The 15,617-nt window shown below is 36.8% G+C and overlaps 1 protein-coding gene across 2 annotated transcripts in view; it reads right to left on the minus strand.

Moving 5' to 3' along the window:
* Positions 1 to 539: 539 nt before the first annotated feature.
* The window catches only part of med27 (mediator complex subunit 27), a 73,620-nt gene continuing 58,542 nt past the window's right edge, over positions 540 to 15,617 (minus strand). Inside the window, exons 5-7 of one of the 2 annotated variants that reach the window (XM_067393527.1) lie at positions 9,801 to 9,842; positions 5,272 to 5,349; positions 540 to 2,341 (exon numbers count right to left, since the gene is read on the minus strand). In XM_067393527.1, coding sequence (XP_067249628.1) covers positions 2,207 to 2,341; positions 5,272 to 5,349; positions 9,801 to 9,842 — 255 coding nt within the window. In that variant the 3' untranslated portion in view covers positions 540 to 2,206. The remainder of the gene's footprint in view (positions 2,342 to 5,271; positions 5,350 to 9,800; positions 9,843 to 15,617) is intronic. The other variant, XM_067393526.1, reaches the window with a different exon arrangement.

Genomic DNA, 15,617 nt, shown 5'->3' on the forward strand with positions numbered 1-15,617 from the left:
GCGACGAGAATATTTTTGGAGTGCCAAAAAAACTAACTAACGACTTATTTAGTGATGGCCGATTTCAAAACACTGCTTCGGGAAGATTCAGAGCACAGATGAATCAGTGTGTCGAATCTGCTGTTTGGTCACGTGATTTGAGCCATTTGGCAATTTGACACGCAATCCGAATCATGATTCGACACACTGAATCATTTATGCTCCGATGCTTTCTGAAGCAGTGTTTTGAAATCAGCCATCACTAAATAAGTCGTTATTTCATTTTTTGGCGCTCCAAAAATATTCTCGTACCACTGTACTCACATGAACCGATTTAAATATGTTTTTAGTACCTTTATGGATCTTGAGAGAGGAAGTGTCCATTGCTCCCTATGGAGGCCTCACGGAGCCATCGGATTTTAACTAAAATATCTTAACTTGTGTTCTGAAGATGAACGAAGGTCTTACGGGTGTGGAACAGCATGAGGGTGAGTAATTAATGACAGAATTTTCATTTTTGGGTGAACTAACCCTTTAAGTATCCATCCATCCAATATTGGAAACACTTTAGTTAGAGGTCCAATTCTCACTTTTACCAAGCTGCTTATTAGGATGCATATTAGGCCTACTAGGATACTGACTTTATTAGTACTTTTATAGAACATATTAATGCCTTATTCTGCATGACCATATTCATATACATCCCTTAATCCTACTCAATACCTGACAACTACCATAATAACTATTAATAAGCAGTAATTGGGGTTTTATTGAGGCAAAAGTCATAGTTAATAGTGAGAATTGTACCCCGATCTAAAATGTGACAAATATTATTTATATCTAAACTCCATTTTTTATATAAAATATGTGTACTGATGAACTTTATATATATCATATAAGTGCCAGACAGTTTAGATTCTACTAGGCTGTTATACAGGCTGAAAGGCATATCAAGCTCTCAGAGTACATTAGTACATTAAGATCACAGTCAGCCCTGTAGCTCCAGCTGATGTAATTAAATTACAGTTGATGTTCAAATGAGAATTTATGTGGCTCCATAAAGATCAGATTCAAGCAGCACAAACAGCTTAAATTAACGTGTATATAACAACATATTACAAACATGAAATGAGTAAAAAGGTAACACAAATCCTTGTTGAAACTACTCTGACTTGTGGTTTTGTGCATATAACAACATATTACAAACATTAAATAAGTAAAAAGGTAACACACCCTTGGGGAAACTACATTGACTTGCACAGGCTAACAACCTCAGAACTCATGGCAGGTCTTGAAAAGTTGGCTTTCAAAGTCACTTTCTTTCTGGCACTGATGGCCAACGTGAATTCCTCATGCCTAAAACAAAATATGTTCAATAATTCAAACTTGCACATGTACAATGTGTCGTTACAAAAGTGAAGCCATGTCAGGCGAGGTTAGAAAACAAAAGCCAACCTCCCATGCAAACCCTCATCGAGAGCCTTTGTCACTATGTTTAAATCTTGCATAATAAGAAATGAAAAAGCAACTGAGATTTCACCGTCATACACATCTAAGAATGTGCTCTAGATTGCAATACATTTTTTATGAACTGCATGTACATTTTGCATTTTTGTGCACTGGTTTCAGAACTTTATACAAGCACATTTACAAGTAGAAAAAAGTTTCTGCTGACATTTGCAGAATTTTTCATGAAAAAAAAAAAAAGGCATGACCAAACACTGTGCAGGCGTATTTGAATAAAAGAAACATACAATACAAACCCAGACCTAAAAAAGAAAAAGAAAAAAAAAAGTCTTTTAAAAACAAACATGTTTTTAAAAGAATTATGAGGCAAAATGTGGAAAAACAAAAGCAAATGCTTTTAAAGGTCAAGTTTATTTAAAGGTCAAAAATGGACAGGTATGGCCAACCTACAATATTAAAGATTATGACCTACTTGTGGTAGATAGCCTTCTAGCCGTTTACCTTCTGAAACACATCAGCATTTATCATGTTATTCTAACAACTGTGAGTAAAAAACATTATGTGATATCTATCTGAAGAATGATGTTCTTCTAAAAGAGGGTGGAGCAAAGCTGTGAAAATCAATTGGAAAATCTCTCAACAGCAGAGTGTCTTCATGATGAATACAAATCTATCCACAACACAGATATCTGCAAAAACACTGTGCTAGAAAAAGAATCAGAGTTTTTCAAGCCAAAATACTGTGTGGACCGGGACAGCGTCACTGCCTGCAGGTGTCATGGAAGGCCTCCAGAGTTCGGAAGTCCCTCCATGTTGGAGGAAGGCCCTCCTGCAGGTACTTGCCACAGCGTTGACACGGGTTCTGGAAAAGCTTGATGTAGCTCCTCAGCCAGGTCTGGTCAAAAGAACAACACACAAAAATTACTGCTTTTTTTCTCAAGAGCTGATTGATTTAAAACTTACAAAAACTAAATAGCATTCCTCTAGTGAAGTAGACAAGACTTGATTTAACACTTAGGCCCTGTTTCCACGTGGTATTAAGATGCGTTTTGGTCGATCGCGTTTCTGGACGACGCCAAGTACAGGTGTAAACTATTAGAGCTTGTCCACTTTCGATTACTTCCAGAGATAGTCGAAAATACATTTGACTGGATTGCTTTTTGTAAATGCTCATGTGGTCAAATGTGTTTGAGCAGTGCAAAAGAACGCCTACTGTCCGCCTACTGACCTCACGTAAACATTATAGGAAGCGTGCTAGCTAGACGGGATTTAAACTTTGTTGGCTAAAGACCCAAGTTTGGTTAGAAGGTGAAAAATGTACCAAGCACAATGTTCTCTCACCAGTCTTGATTTCTAACACACTCTTACCACATTCAGCTGGTCTTGCAGCTGTCAGAGCAGAAACAAAAGCTGCTGCTCTCCATACGTTTTTCCGTCGTCTCCGGCACATTCATATGTAAATTACTAGGGGTGTAACGATATATCGCAGTACGATATTTCTAATCTTATTGGTTGAGCTGCCGACATGACCTATTCCTGCAACATGGAGGGGGCAGTGACAGAAGCCAGGTTGTCACCGCATATTAAGGGTGTGTCTCAATCAGCTCTCTAGTTCAGTAAGTGTTTCACGCACACATCGAATCTTGCAAGCAAGTTTAAACATTTCTCGCATCAGTCTTTTGCTTGGAAAAGTCATGGCTTTCTTTCACCGCAGTGCCACAGCAACAGCTGTGCTCACAGAAAAGCAAAAGATGCTTGCGATGCTTTGCTTTAAGAAGTTCTGTCTTAAGGCCTTTGCACACTGAGTCCGAAATTCACATGCAAATTTTTCACACGATAAAAAATTAATACGACCTCACGTTATGTCAATCACGTTTGCACACTGCTTCCGAAACTTTCGTCCGGATGAGATATTGGATGGACCCAATATTTCCTCATTCTTTTTCTCTTTTTAAGAAGTGAGAGGACAACTAAATCGTGCTCACTGCTTGAAGACCCCATTTTATATTGTCTTGCGAATTTTTTCGCAACGGATTCATTAATATGCATCGGACTCAGTGTGCAAGGTCTCTGTGCCTGATGAATTTTTAGGATCATGAATGCAAAAAAACGCATACGAAAATTTCGGACTCAGTGTGCAAATTCACATAAACGACATGCATGCAGTGCATTTTCCAGGCACATCGAGATCAGAATGCCGCAAGTGCACCGCAGGCCATGTGACAAGAACCAACCGATCAGCTATGGCCTTTCCGCAACAAAACATCAAAATCTCAGTTGAACAGCAGGGTTTTTATATCTTATCTCCATAAATATATCTAGTAGTAAAGCTAATGCAAGGGCTAGAAATCAATTTATCCTTTGCTGAATCTTCCTAGTCCTCTTGGAGAGCGCAGTTCATGGTTGCATAGCAACGAATAATATAAAATTTGTTAATGTTTTTTAAATAAATCTTATTTGAATTTCAGTTTCATTTTGTTGATACGTATCATATCGTGACCTGAGCATATCGTTACACCCCTATAAATTACACAAGTCCATTAGATCGAAAGATCTGAAAAAAACCATACATTTTCCCACCCATAGACCCTCCCCTTGAAGAAATCAGTACAGAAGTGGTTGAAAGAGGGCAAAAGGGATTAAAATACCAGGTGTGTCCACCTCATCTACTTGTGATCGACCAAAACGCATCTTAATACCAGGTGAAAACAGGACCTTAGAGTCTAAAGTGACTTAAATGACAGATTAGATGCCAAAATTAAGCAAAGTATAGGACAGCATGTTTTCCTGCCTGAAATGCTCTAAAAATGTAGCAGCGGACACCCTCATTTGGCCTCATTGCATTGGCTTGAGTTGTGTGAGAGCAGCATGAGGGTCTGTGGGGTCTCACAGCAGTCACAACTAGACATTGATTAACAGCAGGAGGAGTATGTCTGCTCTCCTCTCTAACCCGTCTTCACTGGGCCGCTCAGCACAGTCGGGGTTTACCTGCACCTGTCAGGACGCATTGTCTTTCCTAATTCATCTGTCGGCCCAAAGCGCCCTCCACTGATTCCCTGTTATTCATACTCCAATTAGCACACACAAATGTTCTATCCATCCATCCATCCATCCAGAAAGCAAAAAGAAACTTAAAGGTATTTTTTTAGAGAGACTAATGACTGTTGATGGGGTTTTTTTAGGTTCTAAATAAGCTGTCCTCGGGATGGCCTCTGAGCGAAGTGCATCAACGGTGCACTTTAAATCCGTGTGCGGGAGAAAGTCCATGATTCCAGCTATGATCAGAATAGCTCCGCATTGATCTTATGGAGAAGTAATCAATGTCTCCTCTCTTTTCAAAGCTTAGAGCAGAGGTCGGCTGGCTATTTAAAGACAGACCTGACACAATGCTTGACATCACACAAATAAACAAGACACGATAAGGTAAACTTGGTAAACTAAGGTAAAAAAGATTTCAAACATAAAACCAACTTTTTTTTCATTCCAGGGAAGAGTTTTTATACATTTAATAAATCTGGAAGATTATTTACAGTGGACTCAAGCTATTGATTTTCAGCATGTGTTCCATGGGAATCGAACCCATGACCTTGGTTTTGCTATTGCCTTCCTCTACCAGATGAGCTAGAGGAATTTTTTTCCCCTCATTTTGATCAAGCACTATTTCACAAAATAGTGTGCAGTGCACCAAACTAAATGTCATCTTTTGGTCTTACATGCATTCTTACTCATTAAACCGCATCACACAGCCAAAGGCGAAATGCAATAATTTAATGTAATAATACTTGTAGTGTCAGTTTAATTTTAAAAGCAATGTACTATACCCACCATGAAGGAGCGAACAACAACATCGGGCATCTGGGGGAGCTGGTAGTGCAGGAGGGCTGTGGTTGCATGATCGGTGACCTGAGAAAAAAAAAAAAAGATCACTGAGAAACATAACACAAGAAACATAACACAAGGTGTACAATGAGTACATTACCATTACCGCCCACATTTACAAAACCAAAATTAAATGAGAGAACAGTATTGTCATAGGAACACAAATATATTTTAAATTGTTATATAGGTAGTGGTAGTGAAACTAAACTATACAGAGACCCTAAAGGGACATGGTGATGGAAAAACATATGAGATGGGAGGAAAATTCTGTCAGTGTTACTTCGTTTTGCATTCACCCAATAAACTTTGCTTTTGCTCATAAAATGTTTGTGTTACTATAGGGAACTTTGTATTTGGTTGTGTTGTGAGTATTTGCAGCGCGTTTCTGTATTTGGTTGTGTTGTCAGTATTTGCAGTGTGTTTTTGTATTTGGCTGCGTTGCAAGTATTTTCAGCGTGTTTCTGTATTTGGTTGCTTTGTCAGTATTTGTAGCGTGTTTCTGTATTTGGTTGAGTTGTGAATATTCGCAGCGTGTTTCTGTATTTGGTTGCTTTGTCAGTATTTGTAGCGCATTTCCGTATTTGGTTGCATTGTCAGTATTTGTAGCGTGTTTCTGTATTTGGTTGAGTTGTGAATATTCGCAGCGTGTTTCTGTATTTGGTTGTGTTGTCAGTATTTGTAGCGCGTTTCTGTATTTGGTTGCGTTGAGAGTATTTGTAGCATGTTTCTGTATTTGGTTGCATGTCAGTATTTGTAGCGCGTTTCCGTATTTGGTTGCGTTGTCAGTATTTGTAGCGTGTTTCCGTATTTGGTTGCGTTGTGAGCATTTGCAGCACATTTCTGTATTTGGTTGAGTTGTGAATATTCGCAGCGTGTTTTTGTATTTGGTTGCATGTCAGTATTTGTAGCGCGTTTCCGTATTTGGTTGCGTTGTCAGTATTTGTAGCGTGTTTCCGTATTTGGTTGTGTTGTGAATATTTGCAGCACGTTTCTGTATTTGGTTGAGTTGTGAATATTCGCAGCGTGTTTCTGTATTTGGTTGTGTTGTCAGTATTTGTAGCGCGTTTCTGTATTTGGTTGAGTTGTCAGTATTTGTAATGTGTTTCTGTATTTGGTTGAGTTGTCAGTATTTGTAATGTGTTTCTGTATTTGGTTGAGTTGTCAGTATTTGAAATGTGTTTCTGTATTTGGTTGAGTTGTCAGTATTTGTAATGTGTTTCTGTATTTGGTTGAGTTGTCAGTATTTGAAATGTGTTTCTGTATTTGGTTGTGTTGTCAGTATTTGAAATGTGTTTGTGTATTTGGTTGAGTTGTCAGTATTTGTAATGTGTTTCTGTATTTGGTTGTGTTGTCAGTATTTGTAATGTGTTTCTGTATTTGGTTGTGTTGTCAGTATTTGTAGCGCGTTTCTGTATTTGGTTGTGTTGTCAGTATTTGTAATGTGTTTCTGTATTTGGTTGTGTTGTCAGTATTTGTAATGTGTTTCTGTATTTGGTTGTGTTGTCAGTATTTGTAATGTGTTTCTGTATTTGGTTGTGTTGTCAGTATTTGTAATGTGTTTCTGTATTTGGTTGTGTTGTCAGTATTTGTAATGTGTTTCTGTATTTGGTTGAGTTGTCAGTATTTGTAATGTGTTTCTGTATTTGGTTGTGTTGTCAGTATTTGTAATTTTTTTTCTGTATTTGGTTGTGTTGTCAGTATTTGTAATGTGTTTCTGTATTTGGTTGTGTTGTCAGTATTTGTAATGTGTTTGTGTATTTGGTTGTTTTGTCAGTATTTGTAATGTGTTTCTGTATTTGGTTGTGTTGTCAGTATTTGAAATGTGTTTCTGTATTTGGTTGAGTTGTCAGTATTTGTAATGTGTTTCTGTATTTGGTTGTGTTGTCAGTATTTGTAATGTGTTTCTGTATTTGGTTGTGTTGTCAGTATTTGTAGCGTGTTTCTGTATTTGGTTGTGTTGTCAGTATTTGTAATGTGTTTCTGTATTTGGTTGTGTTGTCAGTATTTGTAATGTGTTTCTGTATTTGGTTGTGTTGTCAGTATTTGTAATGTGTTTGTGTATTTGGTTGTTTTGTCAGTATTTGTAATGTGTTTCTGTATTTGGTTGAGTTGTCAGTATTTGTAATTTTTTTTTCTGTATTTGGTTGTTTTGTCAGTATTTGTAATGTGTTTCTGTATTTGGTTGTGTTGTCAGTATTTGTAATGTGTTTCTGTATTTGGTTGTGTTGTCAGTATTTGTAATGTGTTTCTGTATTTGGTTGTGTTGTCAGTATTTGTAATGTGTTTCTGTATTTGGTTGTGTTGTCAGTATTTGTAATGTGTTTGTGTATTTGGTTGTTTTGTCAGTATTTGTAATGTGTTTCTGTATTTGGTTGTTTTGTCAGTATTTGTAATGTGTTTCTGTATTTGGTTGTGTTGTCAGTATTTGTAATGTGTTTCTGTATTTGGTTGTGTTGTCAGTATTTGTAATTTTTTTTTCTGTATTTGGTTGTGTTGTCAGTATTTGTAATGTGTTTCTGTATTTGGTTGTGTTGTCAGTATTTGTAATGTGTTTGTGTATTTGGTTGTGTTGTCAGTATTTGTAATTTTTTTTCTGTATTTGGTTGTGTTGTCAGTATTTGTAATGTGTTTCTGTATTTGGTTGTGTTGTCAGTATTTGTAATGTGTTTGTGTATTTGGTTGTGTTGTCAGTATTTGTAATGTGTTTCTGTATTTGGTTGTGTTGTCAGTATTTGTAATGTGTTTCTGTATTTGGTTGTGTTGTCAGTATTTGTAATGTGTTTGTGTATTTGGTTGTTTTGTCAGTATTTGTAATGTGTTTCTGTATTTGGTTGAGTTGTCAGTATTTGTAATGTGTTTCTGTATTTGGTTGTGTTGTCAGTATTTGTAGCGCGTTTCTGTGTTTGGTTGTTGTGGTGACCAGGGCGGGCGAGAGCCGTGAGGGAATGGCGCGAGGGCGGTGACGCAAGTGATAACGAGCATCACCTGGGAGGCGCAAAGTTTTGTTGAACATTTGCCGGTTCCCGCCTCCTTCTTCCCATATTTACAAACTGTGTTACATTGATGCCGAAACCCAAGAGGAAGGAGGCGGGAACCGGCGAACGTTCAACAAACGTATGTATTTAGTTGCGTTGTGAGTATTTGCAGCACATGTTGTCAAACTGATGAAGTTTTTTTTTTTTTTTTTTTTTTTTTGCTGGTGTTTTTTTCTATCTGCCTGTGTTCTCTTCAGTTGCAGTGCATTCAGCTCTCTCGGCCATGGTAAAAATGTGTATTTATTGTATTTCTTTCCTTGCATGCATGGGCACACATTTGAAGAAATCCTAATTAAAATCCATTTTCAGATCAATCTACCTACACTCAGATTAACTCTTAAGTCCAATATTGCTGAAGAACACCATAACCTTATTACTTTTCCTAAAATCCCATCTTCCATCTCTAATGTAATTATAGAAAGGGACTAAAAAGTGAACCACTTCAATCTCCCATCATCGTTTCATCAGACTGCCAACGCTGACCAAAGTCCTTATGGGAAACCGGCCAGTTAATACCTCTCAATAGTGTTGCATCATGGGAAAAGAAACTCAAATTTCACTGCTGAAATGTAAAAAAAAAAAAAAAAAAAAAAATCCTTTTACAAACACAAAAACATCTGTGTGAAAACTATTGGACAGCGGGGACATGTGAAGAGTAAAGAACGATTAATTAAGCGAGGAATGAAAACGGGAATACAGAAGTGACAGCTGGGAGGGGAAGATGAGAGGCGGCCCATCCCTCCAGTTTGAGGCAGCCTGGGTTCAAGTTAGCGTTCGCATCCAGAGAAATAAAGAAATAAACAGGTCTGCGCTTTGATCAGCCGGTGCAGATGCAAGACGCTCAGTTACAATGCGAGCGGGTTCTCGCAACCTCTCGCTTTAAGTTCCAGGCAGCTCGTCATACACATTCTCTCTCGTTTGAAAGCAAAGCAAGTTTTTTTCCTTCTCTCTCCCTCTCTTTGAAAGATGCATCAGCATTACCCAAACTACGTAGTATCATCTGGCCCAGAGGCTGACTGCTATCTAATTCTAGCCTAATGAGATTTGGGGAGGGTGGAGAGAAGACGACTGGAGCCCAGATGTTTAGGGGGCTGTCAAATGAGGCTGAAGTGGCTTGGAGTGAAATGAAATCAAAAAACACGGGGACAAATGATGTCTGAGGGATGAAAGACAGGGATTGGCAGTGGAGAGGTGACAAAAAATGCGACCATCACTGAGAAGAGAGATCTTATTAGGATTTCACAGACATGAGATTTAAATTTATTTATTAATTTATTGTGCAGCTCAAATTCAATCTGAAAGACAACCTCAAGATCATTTAATTACCGTGCCAATATTTCCCAACACACGCTACGGGTAATGAGAAAGACATGCTCTGTTGATTAAACTGAGATCTGTAAGTTTGTTGTGATGTGTTAAGATGTCAGCTGCCTTACTCACCTTTTGAAATGCTTGATAGTTGGACTTTGACCAGATGTCCAGCTAAGAAAGAATAAGAAAAGAAAACTTCATGTCAAATCAATGAAAATATATATTCTCTAGTGACAAATTGATACCCAAATTTTGCCCTTAGTGTGCCCTTAATAGCAACCATTCTTAAACTCTTAAGGCCTAGATATACTCACAGCAGAGTTTTTTCTTCACTTAAGGGTAAAAAGAAATTTGCCGCGGTATACTGTACTATGTGCAGCATGCATTCCTCTCAATAACAAAATAAACACTACAAAAATGACAGCAGCGGTGAGAAAACAGCGGGTAAGAAAGCATCTGATTATAGCAATGTGGATATGTTCACTCCAGTAAAGTCATGTTTATTTATACACCACTTTATACAACGTATTGCTTTAAAGTAAGCAGCTTTAGAATATTAAACATGAAAAAACAGTCTCAGTGACTCTTTCAATTAGAATTATTTTCTCTTCAATTAGATCATTTTCTACTATAAAGCGCCTCTCCGGTGAGTTCACGTTTTTACTCGCGGACATCTGACGTCGACGGACTGAAGAGAAGAAATGAATCAGAGAAGATTTCCATGTCAACGAAGGTGGATACCTAATACGTAATCACCATGGACCAATGGTAGATCAAAGGTGTTTACCAGACAGAGTGAACTTAACTGGAAAGGTCACTTTGGCAAGCTGTTTTGAACTCCAGAAACAAAGTTTGTTTTGGGCAGATTTTGTTCAAAATGATATCACACCTGTTCGTTCTTGGATTGCGCTTGAAGTATATTAGGGTGTTTATGGCTGCATTCCTAGAAAGCATTTAACTTCTTAGTGAATGTCTTTTATCTGTGTAAACCTGGATTATCCGGTGCAATGATGTGTCCATGCGGCAAATGTGTGTGAAAAGTGTGTGAAAATCAGTCGTATGAATTAGGAATGATATGTGGTAAATGAGTAAATTATGACAGAATGTATATATTTTGGGGAAACTGCTTCATACAGATAACTATGAAATAAAACAGATAGAAAGATAGAGACAACTGATGATGAAAACTGCTATTTGGGTAAAATTCTTCAAGATTTGTTTCTGGTTGTTTGTGTAAGAGTCTTGTGATTGATTTCTGCTCAACCCAAGGTTTAATTTTATATAAGTAGTATGCATTTTTAACATCCAGAAAGAGCTCATTTCATTTTAAAACTCTGCAATCTTAAATTTATAATGAATTAGAATTAATTACTGTTAACTTGTTTTTGAGGAGTTGAGTTTCCTTCCTCTATATACTGTATCACAATAGTGTTATTTTGCTTATAATTTGGTATAATTTGCTTATAATTATAATTTGCTTATAATTGCTTATTTTAATTTTCTGTAGCCCAAGGTTGTTACTTTTTTCCTACTCTAAATTCTGTTATTGCACCCTTGCACCCTAAATGGGGCATTATAAAAGAGTATTATACCTAGAATTTAGAATTTTTTGAAACCTGTTTACCTTCAGTGCTTCCAGGTTCTACGTCAGAATGCCGGCTCAGTATTGGCCAAAGCATGCATGTGACAGTTGACGCAGGAGCCGGCCAATACTGAGTCAGCATTCTGATGTAGAACCTGGAAGCACTGAACCTAAACAGCGTAGGAGAATGACACAGAAGAGAAGATAATGTTGAATGAAGTCATTATTTTTGTTTTGTTTTTGCACACAAAAATTATTGTCGCTGCATATAATTAAGGTTGACTATTTTTAAAATGTCTTTAGTACTTTTCTGGAGCTTGAAAGTGGTGGTTATATCGCTGTCAGACAGCTCTCGGATTTCATTAAATATATCTTTATTTGTGTTCCGAAGATAATTAATGACAAGATTTTTATTTTTGGGTGAAAAAAATGAACCCTTCAATGACTCCAGGGTGTCTAGAGGACAAAATAATAAGTCTCAGAAAACAAAAACCACAGAAAATAATAATTTTCCATTAATGAATATAACAATAAATGCCTACACAAACCGCCAAATGTAAACAAAGCAAAAAAAGTTCAATTTAATAAAAGGGAGGTCATTTCTTTGCTCCAACCTGTCGTGTTGTGATGCACAGTATGGTTTCAAGCATGCCAGTCTGCCAACAAGAGGGAAATACCATAGAGCTCAAGACTTGTGGCTCAAATTGTGCAAGTGACACAGTTCTTTTAACCCTCTGGAGTCTGAGGCTGATTTGGGGCCTGGAGAAGTTTTGACATGCCCTGACATTTGTGCTTTTTTCAGTTGTTCATAAACACATTAACATGTATGCACATGTTTGTGTTTTTGAAGGAATAACGTTTATGTGTGGTTATTGAAAAAAACTGAAATAAGGCCAAAAATATATATTAAATCTGTGTTTACAAGACTTCTGGGTATTGGGGGTTGTAGGCTAGAGTTTTTGCTTCAAAATTATAATGCCTACTTGTTCATATAAAACAATATATTGATTTATTATGCATGGAGGCGTGAATCATCATGAATAATGGGTCATTTACACCTGAGAAGAGAAAAGAATCGCATAAAGAACCTCTAATGGTGTTGCATATTAATGAGGCCTTTCAGTCAGGGAGGCTGTGAAAAAAACCTCTGTAATCATGTCTTAGCTCAATCTAAAATAATGGTATTCTATTATATTCTTTAAAATATAATGTATTTCTGTGATGCAAAGAGTCTGAATGTAGGTCGCATTTGGAGAAACATTGATGGATTCTCATATGTTTATGTCTATTTTCTATACAGAGGAGTTATATGTATTAAATATTTATTATCATCACTGATGATCACTGAGTGCTGATGTTTTCAATTCATACTTGCAGCCGGAGGGCGCTCTGTACACCTTTAGTCCACAAATTATTCTAAAGAAGAAGAGGACATATCAGGAACTAACGGCATGTCTTCCAGAGCTCGCAAAACATGGCTTTTACATACAGATAAACACTTTCAAGACAATAAATACACGATTGAGACAATGTATGCATGTAATGCCTCTGAATTTGCCTCTGAATAGCGCTGGCTCCGTGGGCGTGGCCGCATTAGCGGATAATGAGCTGAAACACAGACTTCTGACATGTGTCTCTTTTCATACAGATTACATTATCACAGAATTTTTGTTTTCGATTTGACTTGCACGATTTAAAACCTGACATTACAACGTTTTTTTAGACACAAGTCAAATTTTTTGGTGATTAGTATTCACTAGGTTATAGTTCATTTTCTGAGAACTATCAGATTAAACTTTGTTCAGAGGGAGAGGACAGATCATACATCATTTTAGTTTTCTTTATTTTGCAAAAAGCACAACATTTTGTTTTTATTCTGAGTGTATACAAATAAAAGAAAATATTCTATAGTTTCAATTGATATATTACTTATGTCTCTATGACAAAAAATGACGGAGTATTTTAAGTCTGTTTTGCTGCAATGTGAAAACGCCGGTGCGTTTTCAGATCTCAGGGAGTTAAGCCAGCATTATGCCAAATAATTTCAATGTGGTAAAACAAACTCAAGACCTAAAGCAAATATGAATAAATAAAGGCAGAGGATTAAAAGCATATAAAGAGTACAGAAATAAATCCAGGACTTAAAACTTAAACACTTTCTTTGACAGTTTAAAGGTCAGTTATGAATAGCCTTGCGTCTGATGTCAGGCCTGTTGTGTGGGGGCGAAAAAAAAACCTATCACTAATCAACCCGTTGAGCGAAGGTCATCAGAAGAGTTTTCAAAGACGACAACAAATCAAAATGTTCTCTCATTCTAATATCAAACAGGCCCGGTGTCAGCATTTATCAGAGAAATCAGACTCTATCTCCCCTCTGTCCTCAAACCCACCTCCATACACTGCTGCCCTTTGAAGTAAAAAGAATGCCGGATCGCAAATTACCCAAGAGATGTCTGAGATAGTCTTTGAAGCCCTACTTTGATAGCATAGTTTCCCTTCTCCTACCCCTTTCTCTCCCTTTTTTTGTGTGTTTGGAGGTTCAGGCAGTCTCTTTTGGGCCTCTTGCATATGGTTATGGTAAGCTATGTGGCATCGTTTGAATTGTAAGGACCAAAGAGGGGGTTTAAAGAAAATGCCTGTTGATACTGTGCCCTGATTCTACGTCTTGCACAGTCCCAGAATGACCTTTGAGGTCGATTCAAAGGCAGGAGTTGCCTGCAACGTTCCATACAGATAAGCTAAAATAAAATAAACGATTACAATTTAAGACAGTGATGGAACTGAACAAATTTGAGCAGGATTCTTCAGGATTTGTTTCTGGCTGTTTGTCTAAGAGTGTGATTGATTTCTGCTCAACCCAAGGTTTCATTTTAAATATGCAGAATGCATTTTTAACATGCAGAAACAGCTCATTTAATTTTAAAGCTCCACATTCTTAAATCTATAATGGACTGGAATTAATTACTGTTTGTTAACTTAAGGTTGAGTTTCTTTCTAAAGATGAGCAGATATTTAAACTCAGTCTTGTTTTTGTTCTCTGTAGTGTTTATAGCAGACAAAAGACAAATGGTTGAATATAAATCTCTAGCCACCGATTAGAAGCAAAATTTTACTTATTGATCCTAATATTATTTAGATATCTTGAGCTATAATCTCTTTCCTGACTCGTAATTTGGATAACATTTTTTTAAAATAAATTCAAAAATTCAACCAAAATTTGGTTTAGATAAAAAATGCTAAGTATGCAATAATATGTTTATGATGGATTTACATATTTAAAAAAACTAAACAAAAAAAAAACCTATTAATAAAATACAGAAAACATTGGAAAAATATATGATTAAGGCATAGTACAAATCTTTAATATGACAAAGGTGCCGGTGGTTAATATTTATTAAAACCAAAATATCTTTATTAATTATTGTTTTTTAACTTGCTTTTGAAGGGTTGAATTTCCTTCCTAAAGATCTTTGATCATGAATATTTTACTTACTGATCCTAATATTGCGTAGATATCTTTCCTTGATTTCACTCCACATGAAACACTGTACTTAACTATACTATAACTATACTCTCAATGCTGTATTTATGACTATATATCACCTATAATCTTGACTCATTACTTAATCAGACTGACAACATTTCATTAGATAATACTAAATGAAAATTGTTTTATTTTTTAAATGTATAATTATAATTTGTTTACAATTGTTGTTATAATTTTATTAATTTTAGAGAATAAAACATTTATATTACATTCTACTCTTCTATTTGAAATATTACACAGTTATATGCAGTATGCCAGTACATCTCTCTCATCTACAAACAGCAATTAAATAATGAGTTTTTACTGGCATAATGAGAGCGGTTTAGGCCGCACTACAGATATCCTGGTGCGAGCGTTGCTGCGACTGTCAGTTCGAGCTTTCTCGCGAAGCATCAGAGGTTAATATGCAATTGCTCACCACACACGTTTGGACGCAGAGGCCCAGCGGCGCGCAGCACAAAGCACCGGCCTGGCAAGCAGTTCAGAAGATTCACATTCGCTGCCATAATTAACTGTGATCAAGCATCTCTGCAGCTTTGATGGCCACCTCATATTAGTGTCACCAAAGAGTGTTCAAACGCTGCGGCTTTCGCAGAGACGTACAGATTGCTTCAGAATGAATGAAAGGACGCTGCTCAACCTGACACGGGGGACGTGAGGATAGAGGGTATCGCATACGTACATGCTTTTCATGTTCAAGAGGAGCCGAACACATCATTTGAATTATTAAACAGCTGTGCAGAGACTTTTATCAATAGCTAAAAAATTCCAGGGATTTCACATCCTTACCTAAGCCAGAAGTACTCAAGCTAAATTT

This window comes from Chanodichthys erythropterus, chromosome 9, assembly GCF_024489055.1.
Source record: "Chanodichthys erythropterus isolate Z2021 chromosome 9, ASM2448905v1, whole genome shotgun sequence".
Lineage (NCBI taxonomy): Eukaryota > Metazoa > Chordata > Actinopteri > Cypriniformes > Xenocyprididae > Chanodichthys > Chanodichthys erythropterus.